The sequence below is a fragment of the Chelon labrosus genome, assembly GCF_963514085.1.
Source record: "Chelon labrosus genome assembly, chromosome: 11".
In the NCBI taxonomy this organism is placed as follows: domain Eukaryota; kingdom Metazoa; phylum Chordata; class Actinopteri; order Mugiliformes; family Mugilidae; genus Chelon; species Chelon labrosus.
In genome coordinates, this window is record NC_140344.1 from 16611185 (window position 1) to 16636311 (window position 25127).

The following is a 25127-nucleotide window of genomic DNA, read 5'->3' on the forward strand; positions in this document are numbered from 1 at the left end:
TCTGATTAAATCTGTCTTTCCTTTAGTCTCTTCCTCCTCAGTTACATCTCTCTGTTTCAGCCTATGCTAATGATGTCACATCACAGGTCTCAGAGCCCACGTGACGCTCGTGTCTTCCATCAGCAATGAGTTGCACAAACAAGTCATCACAACTAACCAGTTTTTCTTTGCAGGGTAATAGTCTGCTCCTCGCTGGCATCTTCCTGGGTGTTTCCTCAGTTCTTATGCTAAATATTTTAGAAATTATTTCACTTATCAGTTCGGCACTGATGGGCGTTACGCATGTTTGCACTGTGTTACTGGAAAGTCTGTCTCCTGCATCTCAGCTCCAGACATGCCTCCTCAGTCGCTCCTTGCCAGGAAGTTGTCAGACTATGAGGTGGAGTTGTCATGGCAACCACCGCTTGAAGCCAATTCAGACATACTCTACTACATTGTCAGAGTTTGGTGAGTTTCAGACTCCACTTCATTCGGCCTGTTTGACAGTAAGGAGGCACGTACGCAGCGTGAACGATTTCTCTCTTTTTCAGGAATGAAACTACTGAGCTGTGGCAGAATGTGACAGAGACATCGGTGGTTATTAATGTGGACTCAGAGAGTCGCTACAACGCCTCTGTCTCCAGCTGGACCAGACTCGGAGATGGAGGAGTGCTGATCTACATCAGCTTTACTACAACTGATGCAGGTTCGGGATAATTTTCCTCGTCACATAATATGATGTTTTACTGACCATACGTATGATTTTCTTCTCACTTTTTTTTGTCTGCGTCCTGTTTCTCCGTCTTGGCCTTTAGAGCCATTTGATCCACCTCAGAATGTGACTCTTGTAAATGTGAACGCCTCCTCTGTCACCTTGATGTGGCGCCCACCCACTGAACCCAATGGGATTATTGTACACTACACTATTTACTACACCTTCAACAACACTGTTACTGAACAGGTGAGTCACTATATATATATATATATATATGTATATGTATACAGGTACTCAACACATTAAAGTAGCTTTACTCAATATTTTAATATCACAAATTGCTCAAAAAACTATGTATAAAGATACGTTTGTGCAATTTGTTATCAAATTCTGAAGGTCCGATTCACTCCAACAATCATTTGAGCACCTTTTCGGTAATTGTTTATTCGTTCTACCAGCATTTGCTCAGCCAAACCACATCTCTCACCCAGGAGTTGGTGGAGACCAAAAAAGTGCTAAAATGAGAGTGTATGTTGAACTTGGGCAGGCACAAACACAGTTCCACATAAATACGTATTAATACAGCTTTCAATGTGTAAATAAGGAACTAATACAAATGAGCTGCTGTGGCCAATTGCGAACACCTTTATCATACTGGCTTTTTAAGGCCGTTCTGCGGCAGTGGATCTTGTTCTGTTGCCCACAAGTGGCCAAACAAGTAATACAAAAAAGTATTACAAATATAAATAAGTGACAAATGCTTCCTGTGACTCGTGTTGGACTAATAGCTTACTTTGGCACGTAATGTTGGATTTTTCTTTCATTTGTCACCCACCTGCAAGAGCACACCTTTTTGTTCTTTTTTTGTCTCCATAGAGGGTTCCTGTTTCAGCCTTAAATGCCCCCGCCTCTCCCGATTCGCCCCTCTTCTACACTCTGACTCGGCTGAATGGGGGCTTTAACTACACCTTTTGGATGACTTCCAGCACCGTACAGGGTGACGGAGGGGTCCAGTCCGAACCGTTAAGCCTGCTCCTACCAGAAGACGGTCAGTCAGAAACACACACTAACATATGTTAATGAGATAAAGATAACCCACAGACACATACGATACCACACATGATGCTAGATAATAATTGCATGCAGTGGCTCAGAGTCTTAATGGAGGGCAGGTCTGCACACTTTTTTCAAAACTCTTCAACTTAAAAAAAAAATCGCATAAAAACTCTGCGATGGAAAATGTAGCTCTCACTCTGTTAATGAAAGGAGATAACTGTCAGTCTGACAAACTGGCTGCCTGTGCGTTGAAGACAGCCAGTTTGTGCATCATGAAAAAATTGTGAGGGATTAAAAAAAAAAACTGAGAAAAAGAGACCTAGAGTGCAGAACCACTTACAATTTGATGACACAGAGAAATGCAAAGCTTGTCAAGCTCGGAGAAAGTTCATGCTGCGATGATGTTGTTACCAAATACTAAATTCAAATTTGCATGTGTTCACATAACATTTTGACATTTTGATGCTTTTTTTGTTATGCTCAGTGTATGTAACAAGTACGAGGCGTTAAATGAAACTAATCTCTTTGTTTTTATGTGATTTTGTGAAAAATGGTGCAGACAGCCACCGCAGACTCTGTCGCATACAGTTCATATTTTTGCATATGTAGTTTATAATTTTTTTGTTTTGTTAACATTTTGCTTATTATATATTCTCTGTCTCTGAATGATTACTGCTCATACTGATCATGCGTATCTCTACCTGTGCTCTAGCCGCTCCGCTCTCAGCCAAGCACCGGATCTCCAGGGCACCTTGTCTGTCCCGCACAGCCAAGCCCAGCAGGGGCTCACTCCCCTGGGCTCAGACCCTCATACACACACGGCCTCTCACATCCACTCATTCATCTCATGGATCTCTCAAGTTTTCTCTCCGCTTTCCTCCTCCTCATACCGTTTGTTTTCCTGCTCTGTGTACTGTGTTGTTTCGAGAAGAGCGGACGCAGTGAACAGGATGAGTATCTCTCCTCAACTTTCTCACTTTAAATCTGTGATTTTCTCGTGCAAATTTCTCTTCTGTGAAAGGATTGTTGATTCTATAAGGTATTGTGTTTGTCTCTGTTAACTGCACTGTTTGACTTTGCTGTGTTTCTATGTTATTAAAGCTATTTAATGCTGTATTGTTCTGCATTATACTGTATTGTGTTAATTACAACATTGTTGACAATAACTTTAACCTTGACTGATGAACATGATGATGATGACTGGTGAACTGTTCATTTTCCCTGTGTCAGAGTGTGTATGGTTGATTGATGCCCTCCGTTGATGGCTCACAGTATTAATCAGACTTGTCTCTCATGGTGGTTAATAATAGTAACACCATTCTACTTGTCTCTTTTTTTAGTGCCAAGTGACTCAGTCAAGAACTTGTCAGCGCAGATCTTCAGCTCCACGGCCATCATTGTGAGCTGGGACCCGCCACTGGAGCCAAATGGTCGCCCCTACTACCTGCTCACCTTACAGGAAGCCGGCGTCTCCCCAAACGTGTCCAACCAAGGGACGCCAGCTGTCAACAAGACCACCAAGCATACCACAACTGACAATATCTTCCTGTTCACCAAACTTAAGAAGTATTTCCCTTATGTGCTGACTGTTACTCCAGCAACTAGTGCTGGCCCCGCCTATAACCATACCAGCACAATGTACCTCAGAACAGACGATGACAGTGAGTCTGTCTACACTAACATCTACTTATAAAGTAGGGCTCATGTCTTTATCACAACACTGATGCATTTGTGTGTGTTTCTCTTTAGTTCCTAGTTCTACTCCATTGCTGGTGTCCACCAGGAACCTGTCTTCGTCCTCCATCGCTGTGGTTTGGCAACGCCCTCTGGAGGCTAATGGAGAGATAACAGAGTATACCCTCACTCTGTTTGGACCGGGCGGCTCCAACACGACACATACCCCCAACACTTCGTTCATCCTCACCAATCTACTTCCATACACAGCTTACAATCTCACTATTATGGCTGCAACGCGTAAAGGCTCAGGGCCTTACCTGCTGCTGCAGCTCCACACAGATGAAGGCGGTAAGTTTGAAAACAGGCTTGAATGCAAAATTATAAAAATCTTGGTGTACCATGTTGTCAGTCAATTTATCCTGGTCTCTATCTATCTATCTCTAAATTTGTGTTTCAGGCCCCATGTCCCCTCCCCGTAACTTGACCATATACAACCACACGGATGTCTCTGTGTGGCTGAGCTGGGAGCCTCCTCTTGAGCCCAATGGAGTCGTGATAAAGTACGGATTCCGGATCCGGGACCTCATCACACACGCCGTCACACATCGGGTACCGTTAATTTCACACACTGACAACTGCTCCACAATAACAATAGGACACACACCTACACACAGTCCACAGACCCACTCAGTCAGGGTGCACATGGGCGGTAGTTAATTTCACACTCCAGATGCCACTCAGCAGTAACATTATACTTTCAAACACATACACATATGTGTGCGGATATTACCCACTCCGGTAATCAAGATTGCATGATTTAATCTCTTATGTATTTTTTATGTGTGTGTGTGTGTCGGAACAAATGCAGAATTCCTCTGGTTCAACAACCACAGAGTATCTATCAGGCTTCAGGCCCCACAGCTCCTATGAGATCAGTGTGTACAGTTACACCAGAGTGGGCCATGGGAATCAGTTCAGCAGCCCTGTGACCTTCACAACGAATGAGTCAGGTAAAGTACACACTGCCGTCACGTACATATCCCCAACCCAGATTTAAGTTTCTGCTCACAGTTTGGGGTTTGAAATTATATGAAAATAATATTGTCATCTTCATATTTTTTTCAATTAAAGTCAAAACACTTTGTCTCTCAAGGAGTGTTACAGGGCAAGCTGGTTAGAAGACGTTGCAAAATACATGCATAAAAACAATGTAAAAATATTAAATGTGACAAAGTAAGAACTCAAAAGAAAAGAAAAGATTTGGTGGCAGTGGCAAATCCATGGCTCAGTGACAATATCCGACGCCACAAATGTAAAAAAGTCAAACCTGAATTCAATTTAAAAAGAGTTGGCATCATTGCTATTGTTTTTCATGCGTGTAATAGAAGTCCTGGTGGTATAGCACTACCTAATTGCAATCAGTTCCCATTAGTGTGCTACTACTGTATGCTGTAACAGAACGGTACAGTTTGTCTATATACAGACAATTACAAATGTGTGTTTTCAGTGCAATTAAATGACTAACTGCAAATATTATTTGAAATTGGTTTTTCTTTAGTTAGAAATTCAGTCTGAAGCCACAGCCAATATAGCAGCTGCCTGACCTCTCTCTCTCTCTGTGTCTGCAGTGGCTGACGCTGTAGGGAACCTTTCCTGCACAGGAGTGAGCTGGGATTCAATACAGCTATCTTGGGAACTTCCAGACAACCCCAATGGTCAGATCCTTTTTTATGAGATTCTAGTGGCGACAGACCTGCAGTCCCACACACACCAGGCCCACACACCAGAGTACACGGTAACTGGGCTTTCACCAGACCAGGAGTATGCACTCACTGTAGCTGCAGTCAACTCTGCAGGACCGGGAGACACAGTAAACTGTACAGCTTCCACACAATCTGAATCAGGTAGTCGATCTTATTATTGTGTGTTAAGACATTTGCACATTCAAGTCACAGATCCGGGAGAAGCTACTCCCTGTGTCTTAATTGAATTGCTGATTTAATACAGAGTGAAAACCTGATTAAATCCTCTTTGTATCCTCACAGTCCCAGCAGCTCCTCGCTTCCTCACCATCTCTCAGCTCACGCCCAACAACGTGACACTTCAGTGGGCTCCGCCGCTCTCCATTCCCGGCCTGTTGAAAGAGTACCACATCGTTGCACAGCTGCTTTCTACTGTTTGTGAACCACACATACCAATTACTGCTCATCAGACCCCAGAGGACGATCTGGCCCCAGACTGCGTGGACAACAATGTCACAGTGTCATTAAATGCTTCAAATAGCGCTGAAGAAAACAGCATCACACTCCAGTCCCTGGCTAAATACAGGGTCTACCGCTTCAGAGTGGCTGCTGTGACCAACGCTGGAGTAGGGGAATATACGCAGTGGAATTATGCACGCACCCTGGCTGGAAGTAAGAACATCACAGTGGTGGCATGACCTTTTTGTGTTGCCAGAGGAGAACTGGCAGTTAGTCAGGGCCTTAGGAGCAATATTTGACAAATAGTTCAGTCATTCGTTCCAGGGTATGACAGTGAAATCATGGCTTTGTTTCACTAACAGACTGAGCAAACACAGGCATTGTCAATAGTGCCACTTTACCACAACAGTTTTATCATAACCCTTACATCTGTAGATGTTAGGGTTATGATTAGTAGTAGGGATAGCGTCATAGCAACCACCTGCAAGCAGGTAATTAATTCTGCTGTAGTTCATCCTCAACTCGTTCTCTTTTGTAGTGTTAATAGTGTTATTACGAATGCATTTGACGATGCAATGATAAAGAATAATTCAATTAAAGACGGAACAGATTATATAAGCGGTTTTTACAGTAGATCAGCAGGGAATTGCAGCAATTAACACTTCAGCGAACATAATTAAAGCACGTACCAAAGTTTTGCAGACTTCAGGTTCATTAACCCCCAGTGCTCACTGGCGCTGTCTCTCCACAGCGGTGCTATGGAGCTAATAAATACTCATGTAAGAGGATTGTAGCTCAGCATAGTCCCAAATGAGCCAAAAAAAAAAAAAAAAAACAGTCACATGACAACATCTAACAAGAGCGAACACATTGGCCTGTTATTCCCAGTAGTAGTAGTAGTACCTAACACTTACCTGTGAAGATGCCATGATTTTGCATTTTAAAGCCTTTAATATAAAGCATACGTGATATTAGACCAAGTGAAGTATAATACTAACATTAGTGCAATCATTTTACTATGAAATACAGGATATACTGTACTATTTTAATTAAATGACTGACCTCCCTGGAAGTATTAATGCATGCACGGAGTTAGTATCCGGAAGAATAGTTATACATTTTTATTTAATCTTGTTTGATTAATGTCACATATATTTCAGTATATCTCTAATCTCCTCCCTCAGACCCAGATGCTCCTCCCCGTGACCTAAAAGTGACCTCCACCTCCAACAGTCTTCGCATTGCGTGGGATGCTCCAGCTGTTCTCTCTGGCCCGACCTCATATCTTGTGCAGGTCGTCTCATTGAGTTACTTTTTTCACAAATATAAAATGTGTCATCAATGAACTGGAAAACCCAGATGTTCTCAGTACGGATCACTATGTTACATTAGTCAGGTTTTTTTAAAACAGCAGTAGCAGCAGCAGCTTGAGGGCAGGATGATATACGGTGCATAAAATTAACTATTAATGTTTCCATTTACTCTCTTGTTACGTAAGGTGGATGGCCCTGGTGTGAATATCTCAATAGTCCGTGCTCCGGGAGAGTTGATGACTGTTGTTGTGACTAACTTGACAGCCTTCACTCATTACTTTGTGACTGTCACTGCCTTCACTGGTCCGCTGGAGCATGCTAGCAGTGATGGGAAGGCCATCGGGCCTCTTGACTTTCAAACACTGGAGGAGGGTAAGTACACATCTTGTAGTACCTACGCCAGCTGCTGCCCACAGTTAAATTTAACCAAATAATTACTTTTCTCTTGTGTCATTCTTTCTCTGTCCCTAGAGCCTAAAGACCCTCCCAAGAACGTGAACATCTCAGTTATTCCAGAAGAAGTGAACAGTGTGAGGGTGACCTTTAACCCACCAGAGGAGCCCAACGGAAACATCACGGCATACTACGTGTACGTCTACAGCCAGGATCAGCTAGTCAAGAATGTCAGTCTCGATATCATCCAAAATGAGCAAAACACACTGGCTGCTGTCATAGAAGGCCTAAAGGGAGGACACACCTACAGTATACAGGTGAAGAACACACTCACTGACCAGATACCTGAAGCTTATCAGCTGTGCAGTCGGCCCTTCCATCACTCCATCACTCCACGAACTTTAACCTTGTCATTTTAATTCCTTTCCGTGCCGTGTGTCTTTCTGCTTTCATCACTGCTTTCTTCTATTTGCCTGTTTGTAGATTTCAGCAAAGAATGGTGCCGGCAGGAGCCCACCCAGCCCACATGTCCAAGTAACTACAGGGATCAAAGGTACAAGCTCCCCCTCTCTTGCCTGTGCTCTGCAGAGCTCTACAGTGTTTCTCTTTTTCTTATTGCAGCAGTGCTTCATAAGTGTGAGACATTGCTCAGATTTACTGCGCAGTAGTATGTAGGTTTGTTCTGACACAGCAAGCATAACTCACCCCAATCAGATTGATGCTGATTGGGTGGTTTGCAATGTTTAGAAATGTAAATGAAACAGAATAAAGTCACATGTTCCATGTGTATTCACCTGACAACCTATGTGTATGTGTGTGTGTGTGTGTGTGTGCACACGTGTGTTTGTTACAGCCCCATCCAAACCAACCCAAAGACCCCAGGCAGTGCTGGGGCATGGAGGGGTTGCCATGGTAACCCACAGGAGTATCACCATCCGTATGCCTGCCTGTTTCTATAGTGACGACAATGGACCAATCACAAAAATTCAGGTCATCGTGGCCGAATCAGGGGGTATGACAGCAAAAGGACACTGACAGCCATCACTTTAAGTTGAATACTCTTGTGTATTAGTCTTTTTTTTTTTGTTTCAAGCCCAGAGTAGACTTTTACAGGACGTCACTTTGACCTAAGCTCGCAAAAGACAAAATGTGAACGCCAAAGGGCTCAACGTCAGAATTTTGACTCAATCCGTCTGCAGTTTCTCTCTAACTTCCTTATCCTGTCACAGTGAAAGACAGCGAGAACCTGACCAACTGGAAGAGTGCGTTCTTTCAACGCCCTGCCCCTTACCTGACTGACATGGGGTTCCCAAACCCGCCGTGTCTTTTGGAAGACGGGGCATCACGTATGAACGCACGTGTCAGTAGTGGTCACGGCGTGTCTGGAGACGGCAGACGTCTGGTGAGGCAGAACCACTCTACAGCGGGGACCTATGTGATTGGAGAGAAAGATGACTGTATGGTGGAGAACAACACTTATCGGTTCTGCAATGGACCTCTGAAACCTAACTCTGTCTATGTGTGAGTGCACAACACACCTCTTGTATGTATATGTTTTCTAAAAAGTGTAATGCTGAATCTTGACTGTTTTTTTTTTTTTTTTTTTTTTTTTTTAACCAGGTTTAAGTTCAGAGCCACGAACATCAATGGCCAATACACAGATTCTGAATACTCAGACCATGTCAAGACCGCAGGTATTAATACAGGGGATAACCCTTTACAATCTACATGACAACGTGGATTACATAGCCTGTACAGTAGAGTCTTCTTTGTTGTTTTTGTTCAGTGTTCTCCCTACTGACTGTCTCTCTCTCTCTCTGTAGCAGATGGGGTGTTGTCCAAAGAAGAGAAGTTCATTCTGGGTTTTCTGCTGTCCTTCTTCTTGGCTATGTTACTCATCATCATCATCTGTGGCTCAGTCAAGTAAGATGGCAACAGGCACTCATTCATTTGCCAACATTACACATTTACCAAAATGTGCAAAGCAAGCCACGTGCCTATATGACTAATAACCAACTAATAATTTGCAATAAATAATTTCAATTCTGTACTTTTTATTCAGTGTTTACCTTGATATTTACCAGTTGCATGCAGTTTCACTGAATGTAGTTTTCTTGACATGTCAGGATCCATCAGCATAAAAAGGAGGGCGTGACGTATTCACCCAGAGAGGCAGAGATTATTGAGACAAAGTCTAAGCTGGATCAGCTGATTGCTGTGGCAGATCTGGAGCTGAAACAAGAAAAACTCAACCGGTAAGTCTGCGTTTGTCTTAATCTAAAAAGCGTCACTTCTCAAATGTAACGAACACAATCTTTGACAGCCGAAGCACGCTAAATGATTTCAGGCTCGATTTAGCCGCTCCAGACGAGATTTTAAATCAACAGTCAACAAGACAAAAATCCCTTTGCTGCGGCCAACTTGTGGTGCGCTCCTGTCAGCACAAAATCTTCTAGTCTAGTGTTGTAGAGTTCGTGCAGAAATAGAAGCAGCCGCACCAAGACGCAGACGCCAACGTGGCTTTATAATTTATCTTTAGTTCTCTGCAGAACAGACAAGCCAAAGTGCTTTTCTCCAAACATCCTCTTGTACAATTTTAGCATCTAGCTTTTCTGTTATTTATTTTTTTCCCTCTGTCTAGCTGCTCTGTTGTTTTCTGTCTTGTTTGTTCTTTGGCACAAACAAGTGCACACGCAGTAAGTGCTGCGAGCCCCCCTCCCTTTATGAGAGTCAGGTTTAGTGGCACTTATGCTGTAACAAGGTCACTGGTGTGTTCAAAGGACATGTGAAACAGAAAAAGAAGCTTTTACAATGTATTTTTGTAACATTCAGTTTTACTGTACAAATGGCAGCTGTGTTTGTCACTAGGTCGAGCAGTTTGTCTATTTATCCAGACGTGATCATGTGTCATATGCAAGGCCCTGAACCCCGTATTGCTCCTGACGATCAGGCCAACAGCTTCCATTGATTTGAATAAGACTTTGTCACTGAAGTGTATAAAGCTTTCCGAACACCCTCCCTCCCCAGCATCTAAAGAATATTATACGTCTCCCACGTAATGAAGAAACATAAAAAAAAAAGAAGGAAAACCAGTGTAGCTGTAGAAAGTGTCTGTCTTCACGGGATAAACAAGAACATTAAAAACATAAAGCCCACGTAAGAGAAGATAAATCAATGAAATTTCTTCCGTTTGCAAGATAACAGTCCCTTACGCCGTTTTTGTTGACATAACTCCTGAACATTCACAGTGACATACCTCCATCTGCAGTCGCTGTTCGCTCAGAGTTCATTAGGAGTATAATCTCTTGCTGCTTCACTGGCACCAAAGTCTCTGCATAACTCAAGACAATGAGATGAGATCTTTATAAACACTACCATTCTCACGGTTGGTGTAAATCCTTTGCCTCTTGCCACCTTTCTTTACACGCAGACACTTGCATAGGCGCGCTTGAGCTTTGTTTTTCTCTCACAGAGCACTTTCTCTCACCAGGTACTCTTCCTTTTTCTTTAGACGGAAAGAGATTTATGTCATCCAGTAAGTTGTGCTTTTAGTTTGTGTTTGTTGTGTAGCTTTGTTTGCATGTTGTACTTTCCAATCTTCACTACTGTACAGTGTGTTTTGTGTGTGTGTGTGTCATCATCATGTTACCCATAAAGCATTGCGTTAAACCATCTACCTGTGCTGTCCGTTAAGCCGTTACTGGACAGCGGAACGAATCTCTGACCACAAGGTTTTATTGATATTGACAGAGATTTGGTGACAATTCATTCAAAATTGCTCTGAACACTTCGCCGTCTTAGAGGGCAGGAATGATAGGCTATAGCTACAAGTCACAGTACTGAGAAGAAACACCTTCCACATGGGAATATGTTTCTTTTATGTTCGCATATTCCCTTAGAATGAAACATCAAAGTCTTTCTCAGAGTTTAATCAAAGATATTTGAAAATTGCTAAACTTTATTTCCCATGTCGCCATGTAGTCTCTGCAGCAAGGATCAGTTGAGCTGACATGGACACAAATACCAAGCTGTAGGCTGTGATTATTGCACTAATTTGTTTATTTTTGGTTGATTTTTTGCTCTCTATTTTTGTCCAGGTTGCTCAGCTACAGGAAATCACTCAAGTAAGTCGGTCTGCATAACTAATGCGCACACAACAGTAGATGCACCGTACAGTAAATCAACGTTTTCTGTGCTGCTCTGTGTTTGGATAAATTCACAGAAATTAGCATATTGTTGTTGTATTGCATTTCTTGCACAGCTCTCTCCCCCTCTCTCACATGCAGTGTATTTCTCTCCTGTCCTCATTATCAGGCCTGTCAACAAGAAGTCTTTCCTGCAGCACGTAGAGGATCTGTGTGCCAATGACAATGCCAAGTTCCAGGAAGAGTTTGCTGTAAGTGTTTGGCTTCAGCCTCGACCTGTGTTTATCAAACCTATGAATGCATACAGGGAGATGACTTAATAGGAAAATGCGGTGAAGAGGAAAAGTATAAATAAAATCTTAAAATAAAGCAGCAGTTGCAAATAATAATCTACTCTATATGCTGTATTTTAAATACACATTACTTTATCTATTGTATGGTCATGTATAATATCAAAGACTGTTTTCTAATCTCTGTTACGATACTGTGACCCAAACAGCCTACTCTCTATGACCTTGATTTTTTCTTAAATGTTGTATTGTGACAAAAGTTTAAGTCGATATGAATGTGATAACGAAATAAAATGTAAGCTTGCCAAATGGGTACTTTTTTTTTTTTTTACTTTTTATCTTTCACTCCAGGTCCAATTTTTTTCTGTAGCAGTTATAAATAGGGGTCCTGACTTTTAACCTTGTGTATGTGGATTAATGTGAGTAATGTGATGTATTAAAATTTATCCCTTCAGGAGCTCCCAAAGCTGCTGCAGGACCTGGCCACCTCAGACGCTGACCTGCCCTGTAACCAATCCAGGAATCGCTTCCCTAATATCAAACCTTGTATGTGGTCAGACTGAAAATTACCTTTTCAGGGCAACTGTATATACACCGATGAGGCATAACATTATGACCACCTTTGGTGTAGGTCTCCCCTTGTCATGGATTTTCAAGGTGAGGTAGGACCCCAATGCTGGACACAAGGCGAGGAGGCAGAAGTTGGCAGAAAATTAATTTAATTAAACAAAAAGAAACACAAAGCGCTGCTGAGACGACAGGAGAACCAAAAACAAAAAATCAAAACCTTCAAAAAGACAAGAATGTAACATAACAAGACCAGAGCTAGGAAATACAGAAAATACAGGAAACACAGGGAAACGGTGGAAAACAGTATGACGCGACAGAGCATAAAGGGAGAAGCAGGACTATATATACACACACACACAAGGGCAGAGGAGACACAGGTGAAAACAATCAGGGTGGGGAAGACAATCACAAAGGTGGGAAATCACAGGACAGAAAGGTGATGAGAAACAGGTGAAACCAATCAAGACGGGGAAGACAATCACAAAGGCGGGAAGGGACACAAGACAGGAAACCAAGAACTTAACAAAATAAAACGGGAAACTGAAAAACATGAAACACAGGAATCAAAAAAACAGAACCATGACACCCTTGTGCCTCCAAAACAGTTGTGACTCATCACAGAATGGACATGGGCCTTCTGAGGGTGTCCTGTGGTGTCTGGCAGCAGGATGTTGTTAGTGGGGGCCTTTGTGTCCTATGGGTTGAGGGGAGGGGCCTCTGTGGATCAGGCTTGTTCCAGTGTATCCCACAGATACTTGATCGGTTTGGGATCTAGTGAATTTGGAGGCCAGGTCAACACCTTGTGCTGTTTTTCATGTTTTTTGAGTTGCTCCTAAACCGTTTTTGTGTGTTGCTATGGGGTGGGGGTGCCTGGTCTGGTCTAGGTGGGAGTTACATGTCTGAGTAACATCCACATGGATGCCAGGTCCAAACGTTTCCCAGCAGAATATTGTATTTTCACAAGATAGTCAGTGTTATTTACTTCTCCTGTCAGTGGTCATAAAGTTGTGGCTGATCGGTGTATATATAATATACTGTACCATAATGTGTCGTAGCTCTGTCATAAATTGCATTTGTATTTCACTATAGTGGTCTGATGCCTTCTGTTGCCTTTTCTCACTGAACAATGTCTAGACAATAACAACCGAGTGAAACTCAGATCACACAGTGGCCCGGCGGGCTCAGACTACATCAACGCCAGCTTTGTCTCAGTGAGTTCCAGCTCCCATGACATATAGCCATATAGCTCATGACATATAGCTCTGATGTTATTAACATATGTTTCCTTGTCTCTCTTTTTCTGTCTCTGCAGGGCTACTTGTGTCCTAATGAGTTCATAGCCACCCAGGGTCCTCTGTCCAGCACTGTGGCTGACTTCTGGAGGATGATCTGGGAAACAGGAACGCGCACCATCGCCATGCTTACACAGTGCTATGAGAAAGGCAGAGTGCGTCATGAGAGATTTGCCACTGTTATGAAACATTACTAATACAGGCTCAGTTTTGGGCATCATACCCAAGAGGGTTTTATCTGCTGTGAAGATCTGATATATGTGTGTTTTGGGGGCATTTCAGATCCGGTGTCACCAGTACTGGCCCGAGGACAACAAGCCAATGTCTGTGTTTGACATCGACATTCTCATCTCAAAGGTGTCAGAGGAGGTCTTTCCTGACTGGACTGTCAGAACCCTGAAAGTAGAAAAGGTAACCTGACTAAGAACACTCACACATCAGACTTACATTACACATAACATATGCTTGTTTCCTGTTAGGTCTAAAATGCCAGAGAAAAAACTGTTATAACAATATTCTTAATACTAATTTATAATCATGATAACTCATTTACCTACAGTTTCATTGTATAAGATAAACGTATATAGTTTATAAATAAATAGACCGCCAGATATTTGACAGTTAAAGGTTAAAACTAATGTAATTCTTTATTTTTCTTACTGTTGAATAACTAATAAATCATCGGTTAAATAAAAAAACAAGTCAGTTAATCTGTCAGCACTTTCCCAGTTTACTAGTCACGCCCAAAAAAATCAGCCACAACATTAAAACGAACCAACCAACCAAAAAATAAATGTCCATCAAGGTAATGGCTTCTGTTTTCAGTGTGCCTCCTCAGTTTTTTACACCTCTAATCGTATATGTATTTGTACATACGCTGTAGATCCGTTAAAAACAAACACACAAAACGGTAAATATCACTGAGCCTGTTACGATGTCATGTTCTTCTGGGAAACCTGGGTCCTGGCATTTATCTGGATGTTACTTCGATACGTACGGCTACCTGAATATTGTTGCAGACCAAGCACACCCCCATGGCAGCGGTGGGTCACGACTTTTTCCTTCCTCCACTTTTGATGGATCCTGACCACTGCAGCCCCACAAGAGTTGCAGTTTTTAGATGCTCTGACTCGGTCATTCATCCGTCTTTATTTGTCCTTTTTAAAATCCTTCTACTTGCCCATTTTTTGCATGTAACAAATTCAATTTGAGGATTAAATGTTCACTTTCTGCCTAATATATCCCACCCATTGACATGTGCAATGATAATGAGATAATCTGGCTTATTCACTTGACCAGTGACTGTAACCAATCCATCATTGTATGGTGCTGTGTATTTATTGTTTCTTTTTTTCATATTATTATCATATTGTTTGGGGAAGGAGAGGTAAAAACTAAAATTTGTGTCATGCAGTGACATTATCTGGATGTAGTTAAAAATGACAGGAAAATAAAAAAAAACTTAAACACTCCAAACATGATTAGCGATGTGATTAAGCATCAGCTGTGGACTGAACGGAGTGAAATGAAGAACATCTGTGACTACAGATGTGAAATGTAACGTCGTGTGTTGTTCTATAAATTCGTCTCTGCAGCATGGGCAGTACATTTTGGTACGCCACTTCAACTACACGTCGTGGCCCGAGCGCGGGGTTCCAGAGTCGTGCAGCACGCTCATTAATTTTGTCAAAGCCGTCCGAGCTCACAGGCACGACAACACCACCATAGTGGTCCACTGCAGGTACAGTACGACGGCAGTGTTTGGACACTATATAAATTACTGTGAATGTTAGTGCACGGACAAGTTACTACTGTTTCTGGTCATTTAACTTTCGTGCTTAACCCAGACATAAGCCCTTTTGTGTAGTGTACCAGTTCAGCAGACAGCCTAATGATGATTGTTCTCCCTTTCCCCCCGTTTTATCAGCGCTGGTGTGGGAAGAACAGGCGTGTTCATCGCTCTCGATCACCTCATTCAGCATGTCCGAGATCACGACTTCGTGGATATTTACGGGCTGGTCGCTGAACTGCGCAGCGAGAGGATGTGCATGGTGCAGAATCTGGTGAGTGAAATGAGGCGGTAAATTTTATTTTTGCGCCTACAGTTCATAGCAGAGGAAGAATGAACAGAAGACAGAAGCTGCATTTTATCTTAAGTTGTTCCAACACACTTGGAAACATCAAAGAATTACAAATGGTAGCTGTCCTACTTTCTACTACATAAAATATTTGGAAAATTTCGATATTGACAAAGGGAATGATCTGGCAATGGATTAAAGGCAATTGCTGAGTATCCAGTGATTATTCATGAACCTCTGGTGTGTCTCAGTGCCTGCTTAGACCCTCAGCTGTAGTCCTTGTGCTTCTGCTCAGTATAACTGTTTTATTATTTCTATATGTTCTGCACAATTTCTTTGTCTCCATGTATATTGGTAGCGAGGTGCAAGGCTGCAGTCTGTGGAGACTACAGCCTTCATTGGGCTAAGCCATCATACATATCTGTTATTTATCATCTCTTAAATGTCTTGGTCTTGTCAGATGACTAACCATATTGCCTAAGCCACTTATGTATTAAAGACAACAAAGACAAATGTGAAAGTAGCTGTATCCATCAAATTTTGTATTTAGTGCCACTTTACTTAAATACTTTTTCATTTTTACTATAGAATGGCCATGAATGACACCTACAACTAACACTTCAAGTGTTTTCACTTATGTTTAAAAAAATCCTTACTAATTTAATTTAATTCGGGATGTATTAAAGGTTATCTGGCTGTTCCTTTTTCCTACTGCATTGAATTGCAAGAAGTGTATCTCCACATCCCTAGAGGACAGCAATAAACTTGTATAAAGGGATAATCAATTGCTCAAACTAAGTCAAGGACAGCCAAATAGAGGCCGGCTATGCAAACAGTTCACTTGCTTTAAATTCAGCGTCAATTGGCTCCAGTGCATCATTGTGTCAAAGTTTATTAGTATCAGTAAATTATCTTGAGTAAGTCATGTCCCTGACTTTCCCATGGAACCGAGTATGCTCAGTTCATACTTTCTCAATTTTCCACAGTTTTGCAAAGAAAATATTGTATTTCAAATAAACGTACACCAATCAGGCATAACATTATGACCGTTGACAGGAGAAGTAAATAACATTGACCATCTTGTGACAATGCAATGTTCTGGTGGGAAACGTATGGACCTGGCATTCATGTGGATGTTACTTAGACATGTACCACCAACCTAGACCAGACCAGGCATCCCTCAACTAGCAATGACACTCCTTGATGGCAGCAGCCATCCCCAGCAGGATGCAGCCTGACACAGGCACACACACAAAAGAAAAACAGTTCAAGAACAGCCCAAAAAACATGTAAACCAACACAAGGTGTTGACCTGGCCTCCAAATTTACTAGATCCCAAACTGATAAAGTATCTGTGGGATGTACTAGAACAAGAATGATCCACAGAGGCCCCTCCCCTCAATCCATAGGACCCAAAGGCCCCCACTAACAACATCCTGTTGTCAGACACCACAGGACACCCTCAGAAGGCCCACGTTCATTCTCTGATGAGTCACAACTGTTCTGGAGGCACAAGGGAGACCTACACAATATCAGAAAGGTGGTCATAATGTTATGCCTGATGCGTGTACACATGTTCAGCAGGCAAATAGTTCAAAACAGCACGTTCTTGGAAGAGTCAAAAAAGTCCAATACATGTCTGTGTGCGTATGCTGTCAGGCGCAGTACATCTTCCTGCACCAAAGTACACTGGAACTTCTAAACAACAAAGGCAACAGCCAATCTATCTGGTTCGTTAGCTATTCTGCTCTGGAGAAGATGGACTCCCTGGACACCATGGAAGGTAAACACATAAACGCTCAACTAATCACACACTCAGAGAAACACACAACACAGTGCTAACCCCACACGTTTGTATCGGCCCTCAGGTGACGTTGAACTGGAGTGGGAGGAGACCACTATGTAAAAGAAAGACTGACCAGTGACCGCCTCAGCCTGGGCGTATTTTTCGGGGTAACGCCACATGCACAGACCCTGAACGGGACCGTCTCCACCAACATTAGATTATGATGGAGGAGGAACAAGAGTTGACCACCACTGTGAGATCTCTGTTGACTGTTGATTTTGCCGCTGCACTTCAGACCCTATTCTCAGCACAGTCCTCTCTTGAATGCACCTCTTGTCCACTTCTCGTTTCCAAAGAGTGAGCGAAACAAAAAGGGGGGCGCTGGGACAAAGAACTTTCGAAAATGACAGGGTTAAAACAGAAAGTGTGAGCTGATTGTGGGGGCTCTGTCACATCTTTCTGTAGGCCTACAGGTACTTTGCACAAATTGATTCCACTGTGTATAGTTATTGCTTTATTATGTCGATATCATCTATGTTTTTGTATGATTTATTCAGCCAAAAATGGTAAAGTTGTTTTTTTTTTTCAGTCTCTTTGTAACTTTGTGTCGAATCGTTGTTTATCCTTTCTTGAAAGAGTGATTTGCAGAAATAAAAGTAATTTGCATTTTTTTTTTTCTGGCCTTGATGGTAATGGTAAAACACTTCCATTAGTTCGTCCCTGATCAAATGTCGCTGTCTTCATTCCTTTGTGGAAGCAACAGACGTAGCTTGAAGCATCGCTTAGTGGACGTTCCAGGCTCTGGTCTGGTCTGCTGGTGTCCGGATGGAGTAAGCTGTTCTTGCCGTCACCACTCCGTATTTGAAGAGAAAATAAGAAAATGATCCTGGATCACCCTGCACTCCAAGCTACATGGTGAATTTGGTTGTAGGAACTTTGCATTTGCACTACATGCAGGCGGCACAGTGGCGAGGTGGTTAGCACTGATGCCTCACAGTGAGAAGGTCCCGGGTTCGAATCCATGGGCCGTTCTCCCTGTGTCTGCGTGGGTTCTCTCTGGGTACTCCAGCTTCCTCCCACTTGTTAGGTTAATTGGTGATTCTAAACTGGCCGTAGGTGTGAATGTGAGTGTGAATGGTTGTCTGTCTCTCTGTGTTAGCCCTGCGATAGACTGGCGACCAGGGTGTACCCCGCCTCTCGCCCGATGACCCCGCGACCCTTCACAGGAACAAGCGGTTACATGAGAATGAATGAGATTAGTTCATCTATATCTTGCTGTATTTCATTAACAGTCCATGGTCTCTTGTTGCCATGTTACTGCTAGTCTCTTCGTGTGCCTCTTTTCAGTTTGGGGTTTTTCTACATCCAGGAATTTGTTCAAATTTGACACAACTTTTAGCTTGAACTTGAGCTCTGATTAGATTTTGGTGTTCAAAGATCAAAGAGTTGAACAGCAAACTGGTTAGCACTGTTGCTTCAGCTCAAGAAGGTCTTGGGTTTGAAACTAGCAACTGCCTTTAAACTGGTACAGATAATGGATTAAAAGATGGATGGAAGGTGAACGTCCAGCTTCACTGAGACAGAATAATGTTCAACAACATCTCCTCTACATAGGTATTTTCGCAGAGTCTGGACAGACATTTGTTGACTAGTTGTTGGAAGCAATCAATCGCAATTCTAGCTGTTATTGCAATAGGAAATTGCGAGTCCTGCTGTTTAGAGATTGCAATAGGGGAGTAGCACATTAGCCTAATTAAGATGCATACATACTGTAACTGCAGTGTTCAAGGTTGTGTTTATGTACTCTGCTGTCTCCTCCAACGCTCCTTGACTCTCCCTGCTGTAGTTATCCAAAAATAAAGGCCCAGAGTAATACCAGCAACAAAAAAAGTTTCCAGAATATGCACCCTACCCTCACACACACATGCACTGCACTGCAACACACAAATGTGATGCTCAAACAAGTCACATTCAGTATTGCCTCGGGGCTGACCTTGTCCACTAATGAATGAGTTCAAACCCGGTGTGCTGGGATGACACAGGAACACCGGCGTGGACTGATTTTCCCATAAGCTCCTTCATCCCACCGTCCTCCTAGCACACCTGGTGCAAATGCATTCATTAGAAAGGCAGAGATCGCTGCGGACGCCGGAGACCGTATTGATGTCGACGGGCACAGAAGGACAGTCCGAGGCGGCGGAGAGTAAAAACTACTTTATTCTTTCATTCTCTTCAAACAGAAAAAATTAGAAATTCCATTAGTAAACATGTTGATCTTTAAGAAATCTCCTTTTTAGAAATATCGTGAGGGTGCAAAGATTAATGACTGTGCTCCACAGTGAGGATGCAGATTCGTGTGTCTCCATGACTACCACGGAGAAGGCAGGGGGTAAGGGCAGGGAGGAGGACGGAAGTAAAGAGAGAGAGAGAGAGAAAGGGAAAGAGAGAAAGAGAGAGAGAAAGCAGAAAATGACATCAATCAACCCAACATGCCCTGGCAATAATGATACAAACATAGAATCAACCCCCCCCCCCCCCCCCCCACCCCCATGTACTGTAAATGGTAAAAATAAAACAAAAAGAACATGCCGTATAATACAAGTCAGTCAGAGTAAACAGAGAGGGGTTGCTGACTTGAGAAACCAAGCAGTTCCTAAGGTAAATTTAAGCAGAATTTGTGGTCGCTTTGGCAGCTATGTGCACGTTTGTGTACGTCGTTTGTGTGCGTGGTTGTGTGAGCATGTGTGCACTTGTTTAGTATACCTGTGTGTGCATGTGTGTGTGTGTGTGTGTGTGTATGACCTGTGATTCACTGTACGTATTCGCCAATACAGCATAGCCCTTTACACACCTTCACAGGTGTCACAGCCATCTTTTAATAATTCTCTACTAACATGACATGGTAATTTAATGATGAATCTGTAATAATGTCAGTGTTTGTTACCATGGTAACAGGAGGGTGTTCTATAAAAGCCGCCTGTCTCCCCCCCCCCCCCCCCCCTCTCTCTCTCTCTCTCTCGCAGCAGTAGCATTTAGGACACCTCCTGATATTAGCTGTGAATAATAAGAATAACTATAATAACTATAATATCCTCTTTTTTTTTTTTTTTTTAAATCTTTTAAACTAGAGCTTCTCTGTACAAATACATACGTAGATACACACACTGGGCAAACCAATCACTTTTTCAGAATAAATCTATTTTTGTCTATTTACAATATATCCAATATATTCTGTGGTGCAAAAGGTACAAGACGTGTTCGTTATGTCTCAGTTGGATGATGCTTGATGTGCTGTACAAACCGCCCGAAACCATCGACACCGGACTGAGGACGTGGCGATGAGATCAATAATTATTCCACGGACATCTTCAGTTTTCCCCCTGATTTAACATTCAGAACAGAAATGCATCTCTGCTTATATAATATATTTATCGAGTAAGGAAAATATAATGGGTGAGAGAGGATAGTGATGGTTTGAGTGAGGCGACCTTGGTCTACCCTGTGTAGAGTAATTTCACTTCATTTTTAAACTAAATCTTTTTTAAAAAAAAAAAATAAAAAAAAAAGTTTCTGGGCAGAAATCCAAAGGTAACATTAATATTCACACACTGTAACCCATTAGGAGTAAATGTACAGGAGGAGACGGGCTTCATCTGCCGGCTTCAGCCTTGTTTTTTTTTTTTCTTCTTCTTCTTTTTTTGATGAATTACCAGCCCGACTCCCTGTTGCCCATGAGTAAGCAGACTGAACACACAGTACACAAGCACTTTTCTCTCAGTGCAGCTCAGATGTGCAGAAACAGTACTACATGTTGCAGTGCGGCAAACATCTTTCCTGAGCTCTGTCATTGCACAACTCCACAGAATCAGGGCAGCGACATGCTACTACGAGGATAATCTGGTGACACGACTTTAAACAAAACAATGAAGCACAGAAACATGATTGTCATCAGGATGTCGGTTTAGATTTCGTTCAGTAAGCAGCCTCGCTTACTACAATATACTGTACATGATATGGTAGAGATGGTAAAGCCTTTCTTCTTTTTCACCGATTATCTCTTCCCTAGAAAATGCAGGAACAAATAAGCTGCTACTCTTGTTTCTTCATGTTACGCAGAGATGAGAAGAAAATGATTACAGCGTAGAGAAGCTGGAGTAGTTGTGCTGAAATTATTCCTCGCTGAGTGTGCTGAGTGTGGTGTTTTATAATGGAAAACTGGACCGATGGGAGTCGTGAACATCAATATCCTGAAAGAAATCAAAACCGAATTTTGTCCTTCGTATTTAAAGCGATCTCGTGACCTTTCAGGTCTGCCAGGCGGCTTTTCTGACATCGTCGCTCGCTTTCACACTTGAAGCTCACAGATACATTTGCTGGACAGGTGACATTTGGAAATGCAGCGTGTCCATATCCCCTAAAGAGTGTGAAATCTAGACAGACGACAACACCAGCTACCAGGTGACAAGTTGGAGACAAAAGAAAGGAGAAAAGTCATCTTTCAGAATTGCTATCAAAGCGACTCGTGTTCAAACCGACCCAGCTCAGTCTCTATGAATAGATTGTTGGTTTTCTTTTCCTTCCACTCACAGAGTATATGCTTTACGGTTTTTGCACTGCTCTTGCTTCAGGAAGTGGAGTTGTGCTCCAGCATGTGTGTATTATTGTGTGTGAGGGTCATGTCCGGCCCCCATTGGTTCGAAAAAATAGCCAGTGACTCAAACGATGCTGCGGGAGCCGCTGGAGTTGCGCCTGCGGGTTAGAGGCATGGTGTGGTGAAGGGGCATGGGTGAGTCAGGTGGACAGAACTGGTGGGGGTGGTTGTAAGGGGGAGGGGGAGGCGGCAGGGGAGGTTGGGGGCCGTCTCCCTCTCTGACACGCACGGGTGTTGACATGGCCGACTGGATCAGCTGATGGGTGGCCGGGCCTTGGCTGAGGAAGGCCTCCATCCGTCCTCGCCCGCTCTGGTCCACGACGATCACCTTTACGATCTGCTGGCACTGGATGAGTGTTTCCGGGCGGAGCTCTCCCGCCCGGACGGGGCTGAGGAGGGCCGGGGGTGCAGCCAGGGCCAGGGGCGTGGACTCAATGCTGGGCTGGCTCAGCTGATAGGTCTGCAGCCTGTTGTGAATTGACACCTAGTTTAGGAACAGTCAGAGAACGCATGAGGAGTTACCAGCCTGAACGCAGCCTCTACGCAGCCCTCTGGTGTGTTACGCACATGGGCATGCAGGCATGCAGGTAGGTACTATGCAGAGCGAGCGCATGCAAAAATATAATTTGCTCCCAGTCATCTCTTTACATGATTAACACCCTACCTCAATCATGTTTTTACACAGACCAGCCCAGAGAAAAAGAGAAAAGGGTTGCGGGGTGAGAAGAGATTTTAAGTGAGAGACTGCGGCGGGAACGCTTTGGATTTCGTGTGTGAGGGTGCGATCATGGCCAGTGAGTGGCAGAATGAGAAGCTAAAGGATAAAGAAGTGTCAGGGGAGGAGAGAGGGGACACCGAGGGCGTGGTGTCGGTCTAACACAATAATTTAGAACTCTAAAGGGCTGACTAAGGCAGGAGGAGAGAGAGGAGAGAGTGGGCAAAGGGGATAAAACAGAGAGAGGGGACCGGAAAGAGGAAAAAACATCTTCTTTCACAATATTTAGGAAGGGCTGGTTTTTACAGACACACACCCGCACACACACTCGGCACACTGTTAACAGTATCAAGCTTATCTAGCTTTGTTGATAGTGTACTAAGAGCCAGCCAGGCTTATGGTGGCTTGCATTGGCTTATACAGTAAGGCTGGAGAGCAGCGGCTGATAATAGAGGGGATGTTGTATTAGTGAGTAGAGTAGCTGCTGATCTACTCATGATTCACAGAAAGAAAATGTTTGTAGCACCGCTACCGCAGATTCCTCTCAGCGGCCTTTTTTTTTTTATCCCTGGCTGCATAGAGGCGGGGAGGAGGAGGAGGGGGTGAGGGAGGGTGCCTCAGGCGGAGCTTTTTTATAGCGAAGCATAAAGCACACTTTCTTTTCAGGACGAGGCACGGTCCCTGTCTAACCACACGCCGCACACGCGCTCAAGTACAAAACCACACCCACAAAGCTGGAGACGCAGATACTTACCTGAGGGAGACAAGAGCAGCTTTGGCACTCACCTCTACTGTGTTGTTGTTGCCGGTTTTATCGTACGCGTCCTGTTGGCCTGTGGGGAGAAACGGGTCTATTTGTAGGGCAACAGGCAGATTTCACATGCAGAAATGTCAGAAACATTATTTAGTTCAGGGAATTCATTTGCTTCCTGTCCAGTATTGGAAAATATTTCATATTTAGTAAATCGCTGACATCTTAACAGGTTAGTTTAGCTTTACAGATGCTGGTCAAGAGATTGTTAATCAGATAGTTTTTAGCTTCGCCCTGGATGCTAGTTTTAGCCTCATACAGTATAGTCTATTCAGACATGACCATGCCTGCAAGATAGTAAATGCATTTCACACAAGTTCAATGTATTCCATAAAGCCGTTTTCTACATTCCCTTGAGCAATCTTTGCACTGTTATGGGAAATACATTCTGTGTTGTGGTGCGCGAGCAAAACCAGCACCTGAAGGAGAGCCGTGTCCTGCATGTGTGTCCAGTTGACCCCCGTTGGTGTGTAGGCCGTGTGGCTGGATGCCTTGCTGCCTCTCCAGTTCCCCTGCAACACAAAGACAAGAGAGATTTCAACCAGTGTCCGTTCGCATCAGCAGAGGCTGAGGATAGTGCGCCTGTTTCCTTACACTGGATGTGTATCTGCTCCATCTCGTTGACCTCCGCGATAGCCTCTCTCAGCTCTTCGGCGAATTTCCTGAGCTCTTCTCCGCTCGGAGAGCAGAAGCTCACCAGCTGCTTTTTCTCTGAGGTAAACGGGCTCAGCATGGTGACACCGTGGGCATAGTCTGATAAGAAACCCCAACAATGAGAAAGAGAAAGTTCTTATGCCAAGGCTTTGATTAGACAAAGAGAAGCAGTAGATCTTTGAGAACACTTCAGTTTTGTTGCCGTTCTATAAAAGGTTGTTGATAAAACCCCTTGAAGAAAAAAAAAATACTTAATAGCCATATTTCTAAAGTTTATGTGCAGCATGCAGCTCCTTGAGAGCTGCTGCTGAAGCTCATAAAGACTGGATAACAGTGAGGGATTTTTCCTTTACTCTGGTGACCCAAAGGAACTCGTAGACAGAAATATAATTTACTTTTCAAAACATGCATTTAAAATTGATCTATTGTAATATAAACACACATACAGCTGTCAGCAGTTTCAATACAAACTATTAAACCATTGTTTAAACACTCTATTGTCTATTGTATAGGGACAGCTCAATCCATTAGATTTTTTTTTTCACCTCCATCCTGTCATTTTCCTTCCATTCATCCGATATCTACAAACCTATCCAGTCACCTGACTCTGACGTCCACCAATCCTGAAATAACCCCTGATCTCCTGAGCATTCCCGGCCCACTCACGCACCTGTTACTAGTTACCCCATTATCCCAGTCTTCATACACTGCCTGACCAAAAAAAAAAAGTCACCACGTGGATTTAACTAAGCAAATAGGTACAAGCCTCCTATTGGATAATTACTGCATGGGTGATTATCT

General features: G+C 43.1%; 2 protein-coding genes across 2 annotated transcripts in view; one reads left to right on the forward strand and one right to left on the reverse strand.

Annotated features, from left to right (window-relative positions):
* ptprq (protein tyrosine phosphatase receptor type Q) overlaps positions 1-18201 on the forward strand; it is a 34440-nt gene extending 16239 nt beyond the window's left edge. Inside the window, exons 25-54 of the mRNA XM_084555393.1 lie at positions 327-447; positions 531-685; positions 795-940; positions 1571-1742; positions 3091-3411; positions 3500-3775; positions 3885-4036; positions 4296-4437; positions 5056-5331; positions 5473-5841; positions 6813-6922; positions 7127-7313; positions 7413-7651; positions 7818-7887; positions 8188-8346; positions 8564-8855; positions 8955-9028; positions 9158-9257; positions 9461-9589; positions 10825-10869; positions 11432-11458; positions 11649-11730; positions 12225-12315; positions 13474-13550; positions 13652-13786; positions 13914-14042; positions 15227-15372; positions 15559-15694; positions 17369-17492; positions 17578-18201. Coding sequence (XP_084411519.1) covers positions 327-447; positions 531-685; positions 795-940; positions 1571-1742; positions 3091-3411; positions 3500-3775; positions 3885-4036; positions 4296-4437; positions 5056-5331; positions 5473-5841; positions 6813-6922; positions 7127-7313; positions 7413-7651; positions 7818-7887; positions 8188-8346; positions 8564-8855; positions 8955-9028; positions 9158-9257; positions 9461-9589; positions 10825-10869; positions 11432-11458; positions 11649-11730; positions 12225-12315; positions 13474-13550; positions 13652-13786; positions 13914-14042; positions 15227-15372; positions 15559-15694; positions 17369-17492; positions 17578-17615 — 4520 coding nt within the window. The 3' untranslated portion in view covers positions 17616-18201. The remainder of the gene's footprint in view (positions 1-326; positions 448-530; positions 686-794; positions 941-1570; positions 1743-3090; positions 3412-3499; positions 3776-3884; positions 4037-4295; positions 4438-5055; positions 5332-5472; positions 5842-6812; positions 6923-7126; positions 7314-7412; positions 7652-7817; positions 7888-8187; positions 8347-8563; positions 8856-8954; positions 9029-9157; positions 9258-9460; positions 9590-10824; positions 10870-11431; positions 11459-11648; positions 11731-12224; positions 12316-13473; positions 13551-13651; positions 13787-13913; positions 14043-15226; positions 15373-15558; positions 15695-17368; positions 17493-17577) is intronic.
* Positions 18202-21217: 3016 nt separating this feature from the next.
* Positions 21218-25127, reverse strand: part of iqsec3b (IQ motif and Sec7 domain ArfGEF 3b) — a gene marked incomplete at its 5' end in the record, with an annotated part of 28426 nt that continues 24516 nt past the window's right edge. Inside the window, 4 exons of the mRNA XM_084554550.1 lie at positions 21218-22630; positions 23648-23694; positions 24092-24184; positions 24267-24425. Of these exons, the coding sequence (XP_084410676.1) occupies positions 22211-22630; positions 23648-23694; positions 24092-24184; positions 24267-24425 (719 nt within the window). The 3' untranslated portion in view covers positions 21218-22210. The remainder of the gene's footprint in view (positions 22631-23647; positions 23695-24091; positions 24185-24266; positions 24426-25127) is intronic.